Here is a 19536-nt window from a genome sequence, read left to right on the forward strand (position 1 = left end):
ACTCTGGGTGCAACCTCATGGGCTCCGAACAACTTGCCAATGTTATCCCCCACAACATAGCTGGACACCAAATCCTTTGGGATGCTGACCTTCTCCTCACCAGCAGACACTATAGGTATGCTGCCACCATCACTGCTGGATTCAGCTTGCCTAGCCTTAGTGTCTAGCTCATTTAGGCTAAGCTCATGATCCAACATGAGTTTCCTTTCTTCCATGGCCAGTCTCTTTTTCTTCTCCTCCTCCCCTGTAGCCAGTCCTTTCTCCTAAAGAACCATCTCTTTCTCCAGTTAGAGCTTAGCTGTTACCACTTTTAATCTCCTCTCCTCCCTCGGACCCTGCAGCTCCTTACAGAGCTACTTTAGATGAGATGTTAGTCCCTGCCCTTGGGGGAAGCTCTACTCCTTTGGCTCCCTGGCTCACAGGCAGTTACAGATCCTCCAGTGAATCCAGTTCCACACCCTCATCTATTATGATATCCTCTTTCTCTGGGGTCACAGCTACATCCCAGGCTTCAGACCAGGCCGACAGCACATTTTGCAGTTCCATCTTCTTGGTGAAGCCTCTCATGGAAACCTCAAACCCCTTGCAGGGTTTTTCTTTCCCTCAATTTCTCTTTTAGCATACCTGCTGCCCGATCGCGATGCAGAATCCACTTAGTGCCAGGGATCATGTGTGTGTGTGCTTTGGCCAATATAATCTATGCCATTTCTGCACCCCTTGAGGGCAGATTGGCCTATCTTTTTTTTAGGCCCATCTGCCCCCAAGCAAAGAACACTAGACACCAGGGAAAATGTATAAATGGTTGGTGGTGGGGTGTTTGTCAACTGGCGAAGTATTTGCATTTATGATAATACCAGTTTATTTCTCCTTTTTGTTCAAGTTCAAAGCTTTTGCTTCCTTTGCTGTGGCTTGGTGCGGTTTTAGCAGTGGTTGTCCTGCGGCTTGCGTAGTTGCATTTTTTAGGTAAGTAAATAAATTTACTCCAAAGGAGTATTATTGCCATGCATGAATGCCATGTTTGTAGGTGGTGTACTGAATGCGGGATTGTGTGTGAAATTGTCCTTAGATTTATGCACAATTATATTTGTGTTGTCTTATTTGCTTTTCTTTTTTCTTTTTAATGGGATATCATTGGTGATTGCTGTGACTGTGCAGAGTAGTTGCTGGTGAGTCAAGCTTTTTCAGGCAACTGAGCGGTATAGTTTTTGAGTTTATAACTCTTAGTGATAAAGCTACACTTTGTTTATTACTTATCTTACACAGTGCTGGTTGTCGGTGGTGCATTTGTCCAGTTACTTTTTGTAGGAAGGATCATGGCTAGCTGTAGGATGACCGCTCAGCGGGTTGTTGGTGTGCTTTTTGAGTCGTCTTCTGACCATGATTATGAGACTGACTCTGCATCTGAGGCAGAGGAGGAAGAGCAAGATTCTGGAAGTGAATTTTCTGTCAGAGAGGAATCATTTGATGATGAAGCCACTCTCAGTGCTGATGAAGGGCCTGTTTTAGAGGAGGACGCTGATGTGCCAATGGTGCAGCAGCCAGGGGATGAAAGGCTTCCTATTGGAAGACCTGACACGTGGGTTACACCAAACATGGAGCAGCCACAGTTTCCTGCATTTACTGGTTTCCCAGGGTGTCGACTTAATACGGAAAACTTTTTGCCTGTCAACTTCTTTGAGTTGTTTATGGAGGATATATTTTTGGAAGAGATTGTTGAGCAGACTAATTTGTATGCTGAGCAGTAATTTGAGGGACAACACTGCTAGACATAGGCCACACTCTAGAGATAGCTGGTGGATTTCCACAAGGTTTAACTTTTTTGATGGGGCTTATAAGGAGGCCATCACTGTCTTCATATTGGTCTACTAGTCCCTTGATGGCAACTGCTATATTTCCTGCAATTATGAGTCGTAACCGGTATGAGCTTCTTCTTGGGATGCTGCATTTTGTAGATAATGTTTTAGCCTTGCCACGAGATCACCCTGATTCTGACCGTCTTTTTGAGATTAGACCTGTCCCTGATCATTTGGTAGATCAGTTTTCACAGATCTATGTTCCAGGCAAAGAAATATCTGTAGATGAGTGTTTGGACCTGTTCAAGGGTCGTTTGGTTTTTAGGCAGTACATTCCTAGCAAGAGGGCACGTATGTAATTAAATTGTATATGCTGTCTGAAAGTAGTACAGGATATGTTTATAATTTCCGGGTCTACACTGGTAGGCATTCCAGTATTGACCCCCCTGGTTGTCAACCCACCTCTGGAGTTAGTGAGAAAATTGTGTGGGAACTTGGTAGACGACTGTGTAACAAGGGTCACCATTTATATGCAGATAAAGGAGTTGTTCAGAGTGGACACTGTTGCTTGTGGCACAATCCGCTCTAATCGGAAAGGCTATCCAATAGAGCTTGTCTATAAAAAACTTGAGAAGGGACAGTGCAGTGCCTTCTGGAATGATGAGCTGCTAGCTCTGACATTTGTAAACAGGAGGGATGTGTACGTGCTAACTACCATCCATGATGAGAGTACTTCACCTTTGGCTGTTTGGGGTCAAGTTGCTGAAGTGCACAAACCCTTGTGCATTTTAGACTACAATAATAACATGGGTGGTGTTGATAGCGTAGATCAGAGGTTGGAACCTTACACTGCTGCTTGTAAGTCTTATGTTTGGTATAAGAAATTAGCGGTTCACCTGTTCCACTTGGCAACTTTTAATGCTTTTGTTGTGTTCAAGGATAGTTCTCTAGAGTCAAGGATGACATTTGTGACATTTCAGGAGTCTATCACAGCAAGCCTTGTTGTGCTGGAACAGGCAAGAGTTCCTAGAGAAGCAGTGGTGATGGATGTGGCTAGATTGAAAGATCGTCACTTTGCTGAGCACATTCCTCCCACAGCCCCAAAAAACTTTCCTGCTAAGAGATGTAGAGTCTGTACTTGAAGAGGTATCAGGAAGGAGACTAGGATGTACTGCCCTGATTGTCCTTCAAAGCCTGGGCTGTGTGTGGGTGGCTGTTTCAGGAGCTACCACACACAGACAAATTATTGGGAAATACCATGAGCGTAAACTGCTGTTTTATATTTTCATATGTTCAGTTTCACGGCTGGCATTACTGTCATGTATTCAGTTAGAGCTTTTGTGTGTGTAGTTTTGTACTTATTTAAAATTAGTGGTTTCTTTGTTGTAAAAGTGATGGCGGTGTGCATGGACTGGCGCTTGGCTGGCGGTGTGCGTGGGGTGGCGCTTGGCTGGCGGTGTGCATGGGGTGGCGCTCGGCTGGCGGTGTGCGTGGGGTGGCGCTTGGCTGGCAGTGTGCGTGGGGTGGCGCTTGGCTGGCAGTGTGCGTGGGGTGGCGCTTGGCTGGCGGTGTGAGTGGGGTAGCGCTTGGCTGGCGGTGTGCGTGGAGTGGCACTTGGCTGGCGGTGTAAATATTGACTTGCTGTTGGCTACTGCAACACACGCTTTTGTCTCGGGTGGGACCCCGATGATGAAGCATGCGACCAACTTGGTTGGTGGGTGAGGGGTCTTTTTAACATAACGTAAGTGCGTTTCTTTTCACAATTTTAGTGTTTGGAACATCACATAAGTATGTGGACACATCAAAATGATCTATTGCAAAACTACCTGTGTTTGGGGGGGGCACCGATGTTTTTGGTCTCGGGTGCGGCCTTCATCTAGGGAAACCTACCAAACCCAGACATGTTTTAAAACTAGACACCCCAAGGAGTCCAGGGAGGTGTGGCTTGCCTGGATCCCCCAACATTTTCTTACCCAGACTCCTCTGCAAACCTCAAAATTAGCTTAAAAATGCATATTTTCCTCACTTTTCTTTGTAGGATCACCGCTCTGGCACAAATTTCCCAGCACCCCCCTCAGTCTCCCAAGTAAAATGATACCTCACGTGTGTGGGCCTCCAAAGCAGAGTCAGCCTAAAAGAATGTATAAAAGAAAAATATGAGCTTATCAACTCACTGTGCTAACCCCTCAATCTCTACAGGTTATTGGCATCTTTCTGTTGCAGGCACCTGGGCCACCCACACAAGTGAGGTATAATTTTTATCAGAAGACTTGGGGGAAGGAAATTTGTGGCTCCTCTCAGATTCCAGAACTTACTGTCACTGATATGTGAGGAAAAAGTGTTTTTAACCAGATTTTGAGGTAACAGAACCTGGTGAGAGCCCCACAAGTCACCCCATCTTGCATTCCACTAGCTGTCTAGTTTTAAAAAATGCACAGGTTTGGTAGGTTTCCCTACTGAGGCTAATGAGGTTGCATGTATTCAGAAGCAGAAGTGGTGAAAGGCTGCACATGGTATGGGCACTGCTTGCGCAGAAGCCTGACCACTCAGAAAGACACGATTCGTGAAGTAAAGACAAAAGTGCTACATGTTCCATTAAACCCAGGACTCTCACAAGTCTTATCAATGATGGCAGCCATCATGAAAGCACAGAATATATGATTTGTGTGGTGCATAGCATTCTTCTTGTCATAATATATAGTTGTAACCCTGCCATTTGGTCGTTGAAGTAAAATGTTTGAGCCAGAGAAGTATCTTGCAAGGACAGAAACTTGCACTTGTTGGTTTCACCAAGAGTTATTCATAAGGATTAGAAACTTCATAGCAATTGTTTGTGTCACCAGGAGTCATCCTTTAGGATTACGACATATTAGCAGAGAAGCGCTGTTGTATGGTATGCTGACATCAATGTCAATATATATTTAAAGGAGCCAATGTAGCGACTAAACATACAATACAAACACATATTTCACATTACAGTTATTCATTTGCCACTGTGATGGTAACCAAACATGAAAAGTTATCTCGAAAAATGTAAGGTTGCTCTTGATAATGAACAAGTTACTGAAACCCTGATAATAATTCATAGTGACTATATTGAATTTAGGATGAGAAGCAAGATGAAGTTTCAAACCATATTAGAGAATGAAATAGAGAGTATGCCAGCAGAAAAATCAAAGACAATATCTAAAGTTAAAACTTCAATACTTAAACTATGGTCAGACTAAATATTTCCTTTACCTTTCAGATATTAGTGGAGGAGTAATGTATAATGCAGATTAGGCCTGGCTGTGTAACCAGGTATGTGATGATATCCAATGTTCCTCATTCTCTCTTATCCCATTCCACTTTTCCCAGGCCTACTGCATAACTCTGCAATAAAAGCATGTAGTTGGTTGTGGGCTTGGCAAAGTGTGGATGCTACCATCGTTCCCTTCGGATGTAGATTTCCAAGTTAGCACATCCTGCCAAAGTCTGCATCATTATTTATGAATACCTATCTTTTATTGTGCACATTCATTAGGTAGTAAAATACTTTAGTCTGGAAATTAGAGAAATAAAAAGAGTGTAATGATCCATTCATTGAAACAGCCTCAGAAGCAGCGCTTGCCTCAGGAGATGTCATGCCTCTGCATCCCCTCTGTCTTGCTTCTCACTGCAGACCCTGATGGCAATTCCAGGTTTGCTGTGGGAATGCCTGCTGTTCCCTGGCCCTAATTAGGGTGGATTATCAAAAAGTTTGGCTGTGAAAGAGTAACACTAATTTATGACTGTACTCTTGTCCTTCCAAACTCTAAATGAAGCTGCAAACCCTTTAATGGGACAACAAACTATGTCCCCACATAGCACGTCCTATTCAAAAAGACATCTGGAAATCATGATCTGTCTACTTTACACCAAAGGATGATATTAGTGAGTAAACGATGGATGTTATAATGCATGTGTGCACATGCATGGATGCATAGAACTGTACTGTATGGAGAAAGAGGCCATAGTTTTAATGTGAGCAATATTTAGGTTCTTTCACTAGCCGAATTCCACAGACCATGCTTGAGGTGTCCAGTCTAGAAAGATAATCGCAGAACAATACAGGTAAAGAAAAACAGTGGGACAAACATGTGATACAGTAGATTATTAGTTGAAGTAGGTAATAGCCCTCTTCAAGTCAAAACACCACTATTCTTCACAAGGTCCAGTTAAGTTTCCCTAATTTAAACCTAGGCTCAACACTTGGTAGCTGTTGCACAAAGCAGTCAGGCTTAATTTAGGAGACATGTGTAAAGCATTTATCAATACTGAAACAGTTAATAGGTAGAACAATTTAATGAGCAAATAGGCAGCATAACAATAAAAATAAGATGCACAAAACCAGAGATATTTTTTTTCAAGGTTGTAGATGTTTCTAGTACCACAAATTGCAAAGTGCCAACTGCAGGTATCTGGTAGCATTAGAGCGGGCCAAATCATAAGGAAATGCTGACCACAGTGGAGCGCATTGCAGATTCAGGGGCCAGGTTTGATCCGGTGGAAAGATTTACTTTCTGACTTAAAAACTATTTTTGGAAGTCGAAAAATCTTGGTAGGGCAAGGCAGCAAGCTGTGGCTTAGATTGGTTCCACGAGGCTGGATAGCAGTCAGATGAAGTCCCAGTCATGCCATTGACCTTTCGTGGGAAAGCTTTAAGCAGGAGAAATTCAACTTTTGTGCCCAGTGAAGGTCCCTCGCTGGCCAGATACTTTCAGCATCTTCTCCCTGTGAAGAGCTCTACCTTTAGAGTTAGAAACAGTTTTGGAAAGCCAACTTCTTTCAGTGAGACAATTCACCAAGTTGAACCTGATCTGAGAGGTCAATGACTGCAGCTCAGCAGTGGTGGTAGCCATTGGTCCTTTTGGCAAAAATCCTTGAAAAAGTTTCAAAGTCCCAGTCAGCAGGATTTTATATTACCATTCTGGCCATATTAAATATGGCCTTCCTACTCCTTTCAGATCAGCAGCTACCACTTCAACAATGTATGAGGGCAGCCCCAATCTAGCCTATGAAGGGAGCAGGCCTCACAGTAGTGTAAAAACGAATTTAGGAGATTTACACTACCAGGACATGTAAACTACACAGGTACATGTCCTACCTTTTACCCACACAGCACCCTGCTCTAGGGATTACCTAGGGCACACATTAGAGGTGACTTATATGTAGAGAAAGGGGAGGTTTAGGCTTGGCAAGTGCTTTTAAATGCCAAGTCGAGGTGACAGTGAAACTGCACACACAGGCCTTGAAATGGCAGGCCTGAGACAAGGTAAAGGGGCTACTAAAGTGGGTGGCACAACCAGTGCTGCACGCCCACTAGTAGCATTTAATCTACAGGCCCTGGGCACATATAGTGCACTTTACTAGGGACTTACAAGTAAATCAAATAGTCCAATTTGGTGTGATCCAAGGTTACCATGTTTAAAAGGAGAGAGCATATGCACTTTAGCACTGGTTAGCAGTGATAAAGTGCACAGAGTCTAAAAACCAGCAAAAACAGTGTCCAAAAAGTGGAGGGAGGCAGGCAAAAAGTTAGGGGTGACCACCTTAAGGCTGTCAGGTCTAACAGAAAACACTTTGGGGGTCAGGACTCACTCCAGTGGAAGCCGCCTGCAGGGTCCAGGCCAATTCCAATTGGAAGTGGTCAGCTGGCTTTCTCAGGAAGGTAGACTTCTTGCAACGTTTGTGACCCTCTAGCTTAAGAGGAGGCTAGCCAATTAGCCCCTGAAGTGCACTCTTCTGTCCTGTGTTCAGATGGTCCAGCCCTTGAAGTTTCTCTACACAGGTTACAGTGGGGGCAGTCTTCTTTCTGAAGTTAGGGATGAACAGGTGCAGTCCTTCTTCTGTTTTCCTCATCTCCAGTGGTGTTCTGAAGAAGGTAGCCAGGGTGTTCACTTTTATGCCTGGCCCTAGCTTGTGAGTTGGGGTGACTCAATCAATAGGGAAAAGGTTCCCAGGGGCAACCCTATCCACTTTGACATGATTTCCTAGGGGTCTGGCCTTAAACAACTCCACAGTGCCCTCACTCTTCCAAACTCCAAGATATCAGAATATTTCCTCCCTTGGTCAGAGCTAGGGGCACACTCCTGAAGTATGTTTAGGGACATGAGGAACTCCCCCTGCAAAACCTGTTCTAGTGCAGGTTTTCCAGCCACTGGGATTGGTGCCACTCTGGCTACTTGGACAATATCAGGGGAAGTCCTCTGTGTGAGTTACATCTGCCTGTGACAGGGTTGCCCCTCTGAAGCTTGTGCGGTTGGTGGGCATATCCCCAATGCCATCCTTTCAGAAGGAAGTCACACCTCCTTCCAGCCTATACCCTTTTGTTCCCTTCCTGAGAACAATTCACAGGGTTCCAGGGAACAGTTGGAGATTATCTCATGAAGGGCTAAAAGAGGCTTTAAGCAGGAGAATGCCAACTCACTAAAAGTGGCATTTTCAAAATAGTAATTTAAAATCCGACTTTACTACCAGATTAGATATTAAAATCCTTTACTATTAATTTATGTCTTTGAATCATGGTTCTACCTAATCTCAAATTGGAAATATACATTATAAGGTGTTATAATGTAACCCATTGCTTTTCTATTTGCTTTTCTATGGGACAGCAAGCCTTGGCACAGTGAAAAATCACTTTAAAGATTATTCTCTGCCAGGACAGTAAAACTTAGGTAAATCTGTCTTTCCTTTTAAATACTGTGCACTCTTCCCTATGGACAGATAGGGCCTATATTGGGAGTCACTTTAAAATTAAAGGTTTAGGCCTGGCAAAAGGTTCATTTTCCTGGTTAAATTTGCAGTTTTGAAAATGCACACTCAGGCTTCAGGGGCAGGACTGAAGACATGCTTGGCTTTCTCACTTTAGTAGTGGCATTTTAGGTGTTCCATTCCACAATATACATTTAACTTACAGGCCCTGAGGACACAGAGTACCATTCAGTAGGGATTTATAGGTACATTAAAAATGCCAATCAAGGATTACCTAGTACTACATGTTTTTAGGGGCCACAGCACATACATTGGGCACTGGATGGCAGCAAACCTATGCTCACAGTCCATACTCAAGCAATACAATCCAGCAAAAAGTGTGCGGGTGAATTCACAAAAATAGCATTTTCTTACAGGGAAAGGTTAAGTAAAAGAGACACATGTAAAGAAGAAAAGCATAGAGATTTATTATAAAGCAAAAGGGAGATCTGTCCAAATGTCCTCTACAGATTGGACTAGTCATATTTTCTACCTTCGCACTTACAAATATTTTTGGAGTCTGTACCTGGGCAAGGTTCCACTCTGGTCTGATATTCGAAGTTCGACTCATTGATGAACAATGGTCATTGAGTGGAACATGGGGTCTAAGTCAGCCTCGTCATCAACTACTGATAGCTGGAATGGATGTAGTGGTTGGTCCCAGACAAGATTTCCATGGTACAACATAGCTACTTTCTTTTAGCTTGAAGAGGTCTAGTGGGCTGAAGTTAAAGGTTAATTCTGACAAACGCAAAACAGAGTTTGGTTGGCTTGGCTTGTGTGAGACTTTGTAGAAGTGTTTGAATGAAAATAAAAGCTTGATAAGGATAAGGCCATGTGGCTACACTTGGATGGACGCTTCTATTTCACCCTTGTATTCTGGAAACATGAAGTATATGCTTAACCAAGGTATGAGGGAAAGAGACCATACTCTAATTTGAGCTCTAACTGTGGTACTACAAAGCCAAAACAATGATTATTTAGGCTCGTTCCTTGGTATGAGTGGCAAGACCTAAGTCATAAATACATGTATGTGATATATGTTCAATAATACCAAAACAACAATAGCACACAAATTAAAAAAAAATCCAAACCCAGATAGTTAAAAGTAAGATTGTATATTAGGTAAAATGATAGTAAGCAAATATCATATGCAGGTGGCTGGGTTGATTGTAAAAACAAACTGATATTCTCTAGGAAAATATGGATATGTAAAATTGAATAGAACTATATAGGGTTTGGTACCCTGCATAACCAATTCACAAAGAGTGCAGTAAGGTAAAATGTGGTGGTTTATAAAACAAAAAAACAAATGGGAAGATTTATGAAAAGTGGTGCTGCACCTAGTGCGCCCCTTAGCGCCCCCCAATTCCACCATGTGTGCGCCGTATTTCAAATATGGCACAACCATGGCAATAGTTAGAGGACTAGCGTCAGAATTGTTGATACTATTCTGGCGCTTTGCAGGATTAGCGCCCAAAAATCTGACCCTAATCCTGCAAAGCACCCAGAGGCCCATTGTAACCAATGGAACCCTCCTTTTAACGCCTTCTTTGAGCAGGCGTGAAAAGTACTGAAAAAAATGGTGCAAGGAAATCTGTTAGATTTCCTTGCACCATTTGTTTGCCCCCCCTAGCGGGGGAATGCCCCCTTTGCGTACATTATGCCTGGTGCAGAAATGGTTACAAAGTGGCGCAATATATGCATTCTGCCACTTTCTAAATATGTGGTGGCGTTTTTGGCCCTCTAATGCCACATTAACATAAAAAAAATGATGCTAAAGTGGCATTGGAATGGCACTAGGCCCTCTTAAATCTGGGCCTAAGTTTAGTGTTGAACTAAGAAAATGTCTGGGGGTAGAAATTCTTTGACAGAGTCAGGCTTGAAGTTGAAGCCAGAAAGGACTCCACAAGGCCAGATGCCTGTTTTCACTTGATGCTTCACACTTCATGGTCAAAAGCAACAAGTATGACACACAGCTACAGTGTACCTGCCAGGGTTGCATCATTTTTCAAGATGGCTTTGACCTAGTTGTGGATCTTCAGAGAATAATATTTTCTAAATTCCAACTTTTAGAAAATATTCCCTTGGATTTGGTAGAGAGAAAGCATATGTTGCAACTGTAGGAATATCCAGTTACAACAATTTCCTGGGACTCCTGCAGCAGCACCAAATCACTTTTTGTAACTGGATCATCTAAGAAATATCCGCAATATCTTCCTACAGCTACAATTCACTCACAAATTAAGGCTGGCTTAACAAAGTTTCAGTCATGACACCACTGAAGTAAAACCCTATTTTCTTTTATGGCTCAATCACATATAGTCCACGAAGGCTCAGCAAGCCTGAGCTGCTCCAGAGGTCAAATATCAGATACGCTGGCTTTTTTTAAAAACGTTATTTATGCTTTTATGCAAACAAGTGAAGCAGTACAATAAAATCGCGCAATTGCAGACTAATCCAATCCAGATATCATATTGTGTCCTCCTAAAGGATAGACATCACCCTCCAGGACTGTTCGATGCAGAGACTGACAATCGTGTATGCTTATAACAGGCAAGCCCAACATTTACATATATCAGTAACCATGTTCAATATGTCATTCAGGTTCCTCACCCTCCGGTGCCTCCATCTCCTTCCCTATGAGGTATTGTTTATATACATCCCAGAATTTCTCAGGCCTATTTGAAGGGGGAAGCAGGTCACTGTAATTATCTGTTTGAGTGTTACAATATGCCATATCTCTGTGCCATTCATCTACTGTTGGGATCGGTCCACGGTCCCATCGAATGGCAACCCTGCGTTTAGCGAGCAACAACCCAATTGCCACCAATCTGCGAATAGCCCCCGGCAAATGTCCATCCCATCACACAAGTGCCAAAACTGTCCAGCATCTATTGGTTTCCCAACTATAGACTCCAATTCGTCAATAACTGCCTTCCAGAAGCCTTGCACTCTCCAACATGTCCAGGCCATGTGCAGGAGATCAGCTCGTTCCGCCCCACATCTAGGGCAGTTCACACTGTCGCACAGTCCATATCTATGGAGACTGTGTGGGGTATAATATATTCTGTTAAGGAATTTGAAATGGATAAGTCGGTGCCTACCATTCAAGTTAATGGAGCGCGTCTTAGCACAACAGTAACCCCACTGCATGTCCGTAATTTGCACACCCAGATCCCTTTTTCCACTCCAATCGGGCTTTTGATAGCTCGTGGGCCCGTGATTCCTGTATCTGTGCATAGAGGCGGGACACCAAGTGCCGCAAGCAACTTCCCTGCAGGACCAAAGAGAGCGACATGACTCCGGGGGGTTCCTGCATGTCTTCGCCTAAGAGCTGTGCCAGTGCGTGCGGCACCCTATAATACTGAAATTGATGTAGGGGGGTCGGCTCAACAGCCCCGCTCCGCACCAGCTCCCAATGATTCAATATGTTATTTTCAAATAAATCCCCCATAGTATTGATACCTAGTTCGCTCAGGGAGTGTATCAACTTACGATCACGCCAAAGTGGGAACTAGGTGCAACAACTCAACGGCACATGTGGCGAATACAACAAAGCCAATCCCTGCCTTTGCACAAGCGCCTGCCATGCTTTCGCCACTGAGTCCAGGGAGGCCAATACTTTATATCGCCTGCTCGGAGTGCGATACACCTCACCCCGCAATGGGACCGGCGAGGCCAGCTCGCTCTCTATTTTAAGGAATGGGATGTCCTCCGGTCCATGAAGCCAAGCCTGCGCCACCGCAGCCCGGGCAGCCACACTATAGGCCTCCATGTCTGGGGCCTATACCGCCTAGCTCGTACGGTAAGGTTAGTATTCGCCACTACACACGGGGTTGCTTGCCCGCCCAGGCTAGTCTTATCAGTAATGATCTTAATGTGGTGAAATAATTTCTGGGTAACACCAACTGTATATTCTGGAAAAGGAACAGGAAGTGCAGTAATACCACCATTTTCATCAACGTTACTCGACCGAGCAAGGACAATGGGAGCCGAATCCACCTCTCCACATCAGTCGCCAACCTCGCCATAGCGGCGTCATAATTATCAGCTCTAATAATAGTAGGATCAGTATGTACTTTAATTCCCAGATATCTAACAGACCCAGTCTCCCATCTAAGTGGGGAACCCACTTCTGTTTGCTTTGTGACAGGAGTCAGCGGAAACATCATTGACTTCCCCCAGTTGACCTTAAGACCGGACAGAGCACCATATCACACTATTTCTTGGAGCATCAGGGCGACATTGCGCCTTGGGTCTTTGATATACAATAAGGTGTCGTCAGCGTATGCAGAGATCACAAGTGTATAATGTTGAAAATTAAGGCCACGGTGTCCATGATATTCCCTCAAGGCACAAGCCAAAGACTCTGCCGCCATTGCGTATAATAGGGGAGAAAGCAGGCATCCCTGTCTGGTACCTCTGGTGATGTCAACCGCCTCCGTCACTGTGCCGTTAACACAGACTCTGACCTGGGGGTCCCTATACAATGCGGCTATCAGGCGCAAAAACGTGTCCCCCACCCCGAACCGTCGCAGCGCAGCCCACGAGAAGTCCCACTCTACCGAGTCAAACGCCTTTTCTACATCTAGAAAGACCGCTATGGCTTGTATATCGGGGTTGTTGCTTTGTATAGTGCCAAATAAGGTGCTTAGGTTCATAGTTAAATTACGGCCGGGGACAAACCCTGCTTGCTCTGGTTTAATCAGAAGAGGCAGCACCCTGGCCAGTCGGTCTGCTAAAATTTTAGCATATATTTTGACATCTACGTTCAACAGCGATAGCGGTCTATAGGAGGAGCATTGTTCAGGTAGTTTCCCTGGTTTAAGTAGTGTGATTATCATGGCTTCCCGCATTGATGGAGGCATGCACCCGTCCACTACCATTTCCTCAAACACCTCTTGTAGATGTGGGAGTGTCAAAGTTTGGAATTCTTTGTAGAAATACACAGTCAGGCCATCAGGGCCAGGGGCCTTACCTTCAGCCATTCGCCCCAACGCCTTCGCTATTTCGCCTAGAGTAAATGGTGCCCCCAGAGCCTCTCTATCGAACTCCGACAGCCTCGGCAGCATAATGTGGGTGAGATAGTCCCATATAGTATTTGGGTCAGGATCAACTTTGGTAGTGTATAAGGTTTGATAATATGCGCGGAATCTAGCAGCTACCATTTCATGGTTACCGATCACGCTACCATCAGCAGCCACTGTGGTGTTAATTAGATTGGCACTTTGACTGGGACGGATCAAATTTGCTAGGACTCTGCCAGGTCTGTCGCCCTCCCCATATTCTCAGGCAGTAGCACATTTCCCCATGTGTTGAATCTCAGACAGGGCAGTCTCTTGAAATTCCTGCAACTTTGCACGAAGATGACCTAAAATATTGACGTCCGCAGTGTCACGATGTTCCTGCTCTAGTTGGGATAGCTCTCCTTCCAGTAGTTGTAGTCGCCTTCATATCGACCGAAGTACCCCCGCATGCTTAGAAATAGTGATCAATCTTATGTACACCTTAAATGTTTCCCAGACTGTACTCACTTGGGGGCCTGACCCTTTATTGAGCTGGAAAAATTCACTGATCGCATTGGCCAATTCCTCCCTGAATACAGTGTCTGTCAGTGAGTACAGAGGGAACCTCCACAAAAACAGTGGAGGCGGTATAGGACCTACTGTCAGTAGTATTGGGACCGTAGAATGGTCTGAATAAGTTTGAGGCCAAGGAGCTTCAGGTGCCACTCTGTGTAACAGGCTATGGGAGACCAACCATAAATCTATACGTGTGTACAAGTTGTGAGCTGCAGAATAATGAGTATAGCATTCTCTCTCTGGGTGTCTCTCTCTCCAAACATCTACCAATCCCATATTAACCGCTATGTCTATCATTGCGCGTGCGGCAGCAGCCGGGCCCCTGGTCTTACCACTCAATCTATCCAGTGTGGGAGCCAGCGTGCAGTTAAAATCCCCGCACCAAAGCTGTGGGAGGTCCCCCCATCTCACCGCCCGCGCCGCCAGATCTCTATAGAACTGAGGGTCATCGTAATTTGGTCCATATATTCCTATTAGCAAAAAGGTTAAAGCTCTCCCCTTATGTTGTGCCGCCACATTTCGTCCCCCAGGGTCTATATCCACACCCCCAAAGTCAATAGCAGATGCACGGGAGGCCCACAATAGGACCCCCCTGGAGTGAGTGGTATAACCTGCAACCAAGAACTGCCCCTGCATTCTACGAGGAGTGAGCATAGGGCTATTCGGGGCTAAGTGTGTCTCTTTCAAAACTGCAATATCGACCTTGTGTCTAAGCATATATGCAACTACCTTGCGGGTTTTATGTGCATCCTCAACACCCCTCACATTCCCAGTAACCAACCTAAGCCTATGGGGACAGTTTTGCGAATCAGTAGTTGAATGTACTGGAGTCATCTAATACCACTAGTTGCTTTTCTGGATCCGTCTGTGCTCGGTACTCGTCTGCACTCTATCTGCTTCAGAATGTATTCAATTTCAAACATTACTGTTCCAACAACTTCCCAAACACCCACACCCCTCCCACAATAGGCCATTCCCCAACCTGCCCATCTAGTTATTTCCCCCGAAATCTCCCCATCACCTACCCCAGTTAAAACAAACCCCAACAAATCTATAAGTGGATCACACATGAAGGTGGATTTTGCTTCGCCTTGTCAAATGATTTTGTTGTGCCGGCTACCTGTACATATTACCATCAGACCACTCCGATGCCACGGAGCATGAAACATCTAGCGAGTAGAGCAGATGTGGCTAACCGCTACCTCTAAATAACAGTCTCTTGTGTAGCAGGTGCCACTTAGAAAAACCTGCGAGATCGGGTGTGGCCCCTAGGATTTTGTTCGGATCGTGTGGAAGTCGGCGGTGAAGCCATCTTGTGGCTTAGCAAGCTCCGCCCCTACTCTGGGTGGTTATGGACTTAGACAAATGAGCCTCATTAATTCTCATTAGCTTGCTCAATTACAGAATGTTACACATCTCTCATGTAAGATGATAACTCAAATCTGCTGTCACGTCAATGCTAAGCATCTAAGTTGCACAGCATTCAATTGAAATTGTGGAGAAGAATGTCCTACTCCTATAGCTTTAGTTTACCATTCAGGATGGAAAGTCATGAAATAGCACACTATTGATTTTGAAGATCATTCTAATGTTTGACAGTGTAACAATGTCCATGCCTATCAGTTAGGTGTTATGACTGTCAGGAAAAAAAGTAGAAGGTAATACTTATTTTGAGTGCAACTCAAAATCCTATTGTCTTGTGTTTTCAAATATAATAGCAAAATAGGAGAAAAGACAATGGTATTTGTATGAATTCTAAATGAAGCATAAACATGCCCTACTTCCCCCAGTGCATTTTTTACAGAACCTTAATTGACAATATACTACTTCAAATATAGAACAATTAAATATTTACCTATCTATAATCTAGAAGATCCCCGCTAACAAACTGATAAAAGTCAAACATTCCAGAGAGGGAACTGGAGTGGGTTATCAAATTAAGAAAGCAATATAGAGTTATTAAACCGCGCCTGCTGAAATGACATACAGCTTTTCCTTTCAAAATGTCTGGATTTTGATATTATTAGCATTCAATTTGTATACACTATGTGTATTCAATGAGAACTCCCTAAATGTGAGCTCTGAAAGGATCAGTCAGCTTCCAAATCCTTTTTTACGCACTCCCATCCCATCAGTGAGAGTCAATAGTCCTGTAGCATATTGCCTCAGGAGAGGCACTGGGCAGGAGTCAAGCAATATGCGGTTGCAGTAAGATGGAGCATACAGGCCCAGCCCTACTCCATGCACCTAGGTAAGACTGTTCCTGATTTAGAACAGTTACATTACTGTCAGACAGTTGCCAAGACTGTGTGGAAGCCCCAGAATTGCCCACAAGGCAGTACATTGGAATATGCCAAAATACCTGGAATATAAACTGATTTTGGGCCTGATTTAGAACTTGACAGTAATAATCCTGCCGTCACTTTTTCTACCGGAAACCCATTCATTGCCATGATGGTCAACCCGCTGTATTTAGATGTTGGAGGTCCCTTAGAAGAAAGCCTGCGTTTGAGCAGCCTTCTCCGCCAAGAAATATCAACCGTGTTGATAGAGGAAGAGAGAAAAGGGGATGCCGGTGGGACCCCAGTCACCTTTCCTACCGTGCAAACTTGGATGTGCATTACTGGCAAGAAAAACATGGCAGTCCTTCCTCAACTTCTGAGTTTACAGACTGGGGGGAAGGTGTGAAAACTCTGCTTTTTCCTCATTCCACCCCCATCTACGACTAAACACGACTGGACAACACCTGCCATCACTGCTTTCCCCGACCCAAGGAGATATGACCCACCCATTACTGGGCTGGAAGGTAGGGACACCGCATTGCCAGGGAATGTTGGGTGGACACTGCACAGGAGGTTGGGACCTCTGCAGACCAATGCGTCATAGTTATTTTTTTTTTTACTTTATGTTACTGCCGGCACCACAATGACAGTACACTCACACCTGTAAACTGTGTCCATGTGTAGACATTGCCAGGAGACCTGTACCTGTCATGTTGTGCTGCGTGTTTTTGTGAGTCAGTACAGGTATTTGTGTATGGGGTGCGATTGGTTGAGTGAGGGTGAGGTAGCTGGACTGGGTGCCACGGCTTTCAGTATGTCTGCCACCTGCATATGGCTGTGATGTTGTGTATGTTTTGTGTAGCTGCGTGCAACATTCATGTGAGCGGTGTTGTTGTTTTTGTGATGTGTGTGTGCATGTGTTTGTGTAGATGAGTGTGTAATTGTGTTGCATGTTGTGGTTGTGTTGTGTGTGGGTACAGTGTCAATTGTGAATGTATGTTGTGTTGTGGATGTCCATCAATGGGTGTTTGCAGCATGAACGTGTTGTGCTGGGGTGGAATGTCAATGGATAATTTTGTGTATGTTGTGTGGTGGGTTGTGTGTAGTGCAGGGGAACACATATGGCAAAGGTACAGTGTGTGTCACTTACTTCTATTCCGCAGCCACTGCTGTCCATTGGGTTCCGTGATGTCCTCCCTCCGTCAGAGAACCGCCGCCAGTCCACAGATTGCAGTGCTGTAACATTTCCATATGGCAGGCAGAACACTGTCAAGTTGACAGACTTCTTTGGTCTGCCGCCGATGCAGCTTGGCAGTGCGACAGCCAAGATCTAAATCAGGCCTTTCATCTTGAGGTAGCAAAGGCATAAGAGGGAGGGCCTCTTGGTTCCTCCTCTTTCCAATGAGCAAGAAATGTTTCCCTATGAAGTGAGTAATACCTCAGAAATCTGAAACTTGCTCCCAACAAATAAAGTCATGGCGGCCTTACTAACATTGATGATAACAAACCTATAAAATCACCTCCGGGATACCTGCTAACCTAAAAAACATTTTTGGTATAGACAAACCTAGTTTACTTCACAGATATAGCTATAATATATTGTATTTACATATTTATATGAAAGGTAACGTGGGAAGTAGTCAAGGTGTTAAAACAGTGAAGCTGGCATCCTCTGAGACAGGAGGGCATCAGTAGAAAAGGGATCCTTAGCTCCCTTTTATTTCACTACTCCGTTCATGTCCAATTGGCAGAAGCCATCAGATAATGGTCCCTAGTGGTGGGGGAGTGAGGGCGCTGGTGGTGAAATTGCTGGTTAGGAGCTACATGCTATATTTTTCTCCTGTTTATGAATCACTCTAGCTTTTTGTTGAGATTAGAAACTCCGGTACACAAAACTAAATTTAAAGTTTTAAAAATTCTAAAACCCTCTCTAAAATTAGCCAGTTCCCAGCTCTGGGATACGCTGTTTAGTGCTTGAAAGTTGTCATTCTTGTTGTACATTTTCACTTATAAATGACCTAAACACCTTAAAATAAAAAATATTTGAACACTTGCACAATTCCTCATCATCCTCTGCTAAGTTTGTCTTCCATGTTTATGTTTCCTTTCACGTAATAAAACTCTCCATTCAAAGGTAATTATAACCAAAGGATATAACCTTCATCATGAAATATAGAAGTATGTAGCTAAAGTTCAAAGCTCAACATTTTCAGAAATGACAATGAAAGTATCACCCCAGGAGTTACCTCCCGAGATAATATGTTGGACAGGAACGTTACAGACATTTGTATTCAAACTATTAAGCATTTCCAATTGCACTGGAGCACTCACCAAAAATGGCCACTTGATGTTGATGGTCCTCAAAGGATTTCTTGGTCTCCAATCCCAGATCTGTGTTATTGGTAATGAGGGCATCATGAATACATTTTTCATCACCATTGCAAGTTTCATTTGCCTTTTGCTTTTGTGATGTTGATTGAGATGTCATCAGCTCCGGTGTGAATACTGGACGGAAGGCTTTCCAGGCTCCTACCTTCTGCCTGGTGTCAAGGAGACTTTCTGGGGCTGGCACAATCCCTGAGAGGTAAAAATATGACATTATAAATTCTGCACTTTTTAAAATAATTGTAATACTGTGCAATAAGATTTCTTTACCAAGACATACAAGATGAAAGAAAGCAGCTGCAGAAAATGTGTTTCAGTTTTTATAGGCATTATTGTAAAAATTGTCAAATGAAAACACTGTGAGGCAAAATCTGTGCTCAAGAAATGTGTAACTGGAGGCCTATCTGGTAGGCCTTCTGGTAATTTCTTTAAGTCCATTAACAAAAATATAGCACCCGAAAGCAATTTGTACTTAGTCATTTTGTGTCATAGCTTAGGTCTTAATGGTAAACGTTTAGGGGGTTTAACTTAAATTCTCACAAGTTATCATTTCTCAAACCAGTATATTTGTTTTCAATTGAAAGGACTTTGTCCGCTCTCCACCCAACCAGTATTTTTGGGGAAAAAATCTAGGCTACGCATTCTCCACAGGTTTATCATTTTTTAAATTCCTATTATGGAGGAGTAGTGAAATAATTCTATCACCCCTCTTTGGTGAAA

The 19536-nt window shown here is 43.9% G+C and overlaps 1 protein-coding gene across 1 annotated transcript in view; it reads right to left on the minus strand.

Annotated features, from left to right (window-relative positions):
• The window catches only part of LOC138295629 (mucin-like protein), a 447313-nt gene that overhangs the window by 308299 nt on the left and 119478 nt on the right, over positions 1–19536 (minus strand). Inside the window, exon 9 of the mRNA XM_069234035.1 lies at positions 18763–19008. Within this exon, the coding sequence (XP_069090136.1) occupies positions 18763–19008 (246 nt within the window). The remainder of the gene's footprint in view (positions 1–18762; positions 19009–19536) is intronic.

This window comes from Pleurodeles waltl, chromosome 5, assembly GCF_031143425.1.
Source record: "Pleurodeles waltl isolate 20211129_DDA chromosome 5, aPleWal1.hap1.20221129, whole genome shotgun sequence".
NCBI lineage: Eukaryota > Metazoa > Chordata > Amphibia > Caudata > Salamandridae > Pleurodeles > Pleurodeles waltl.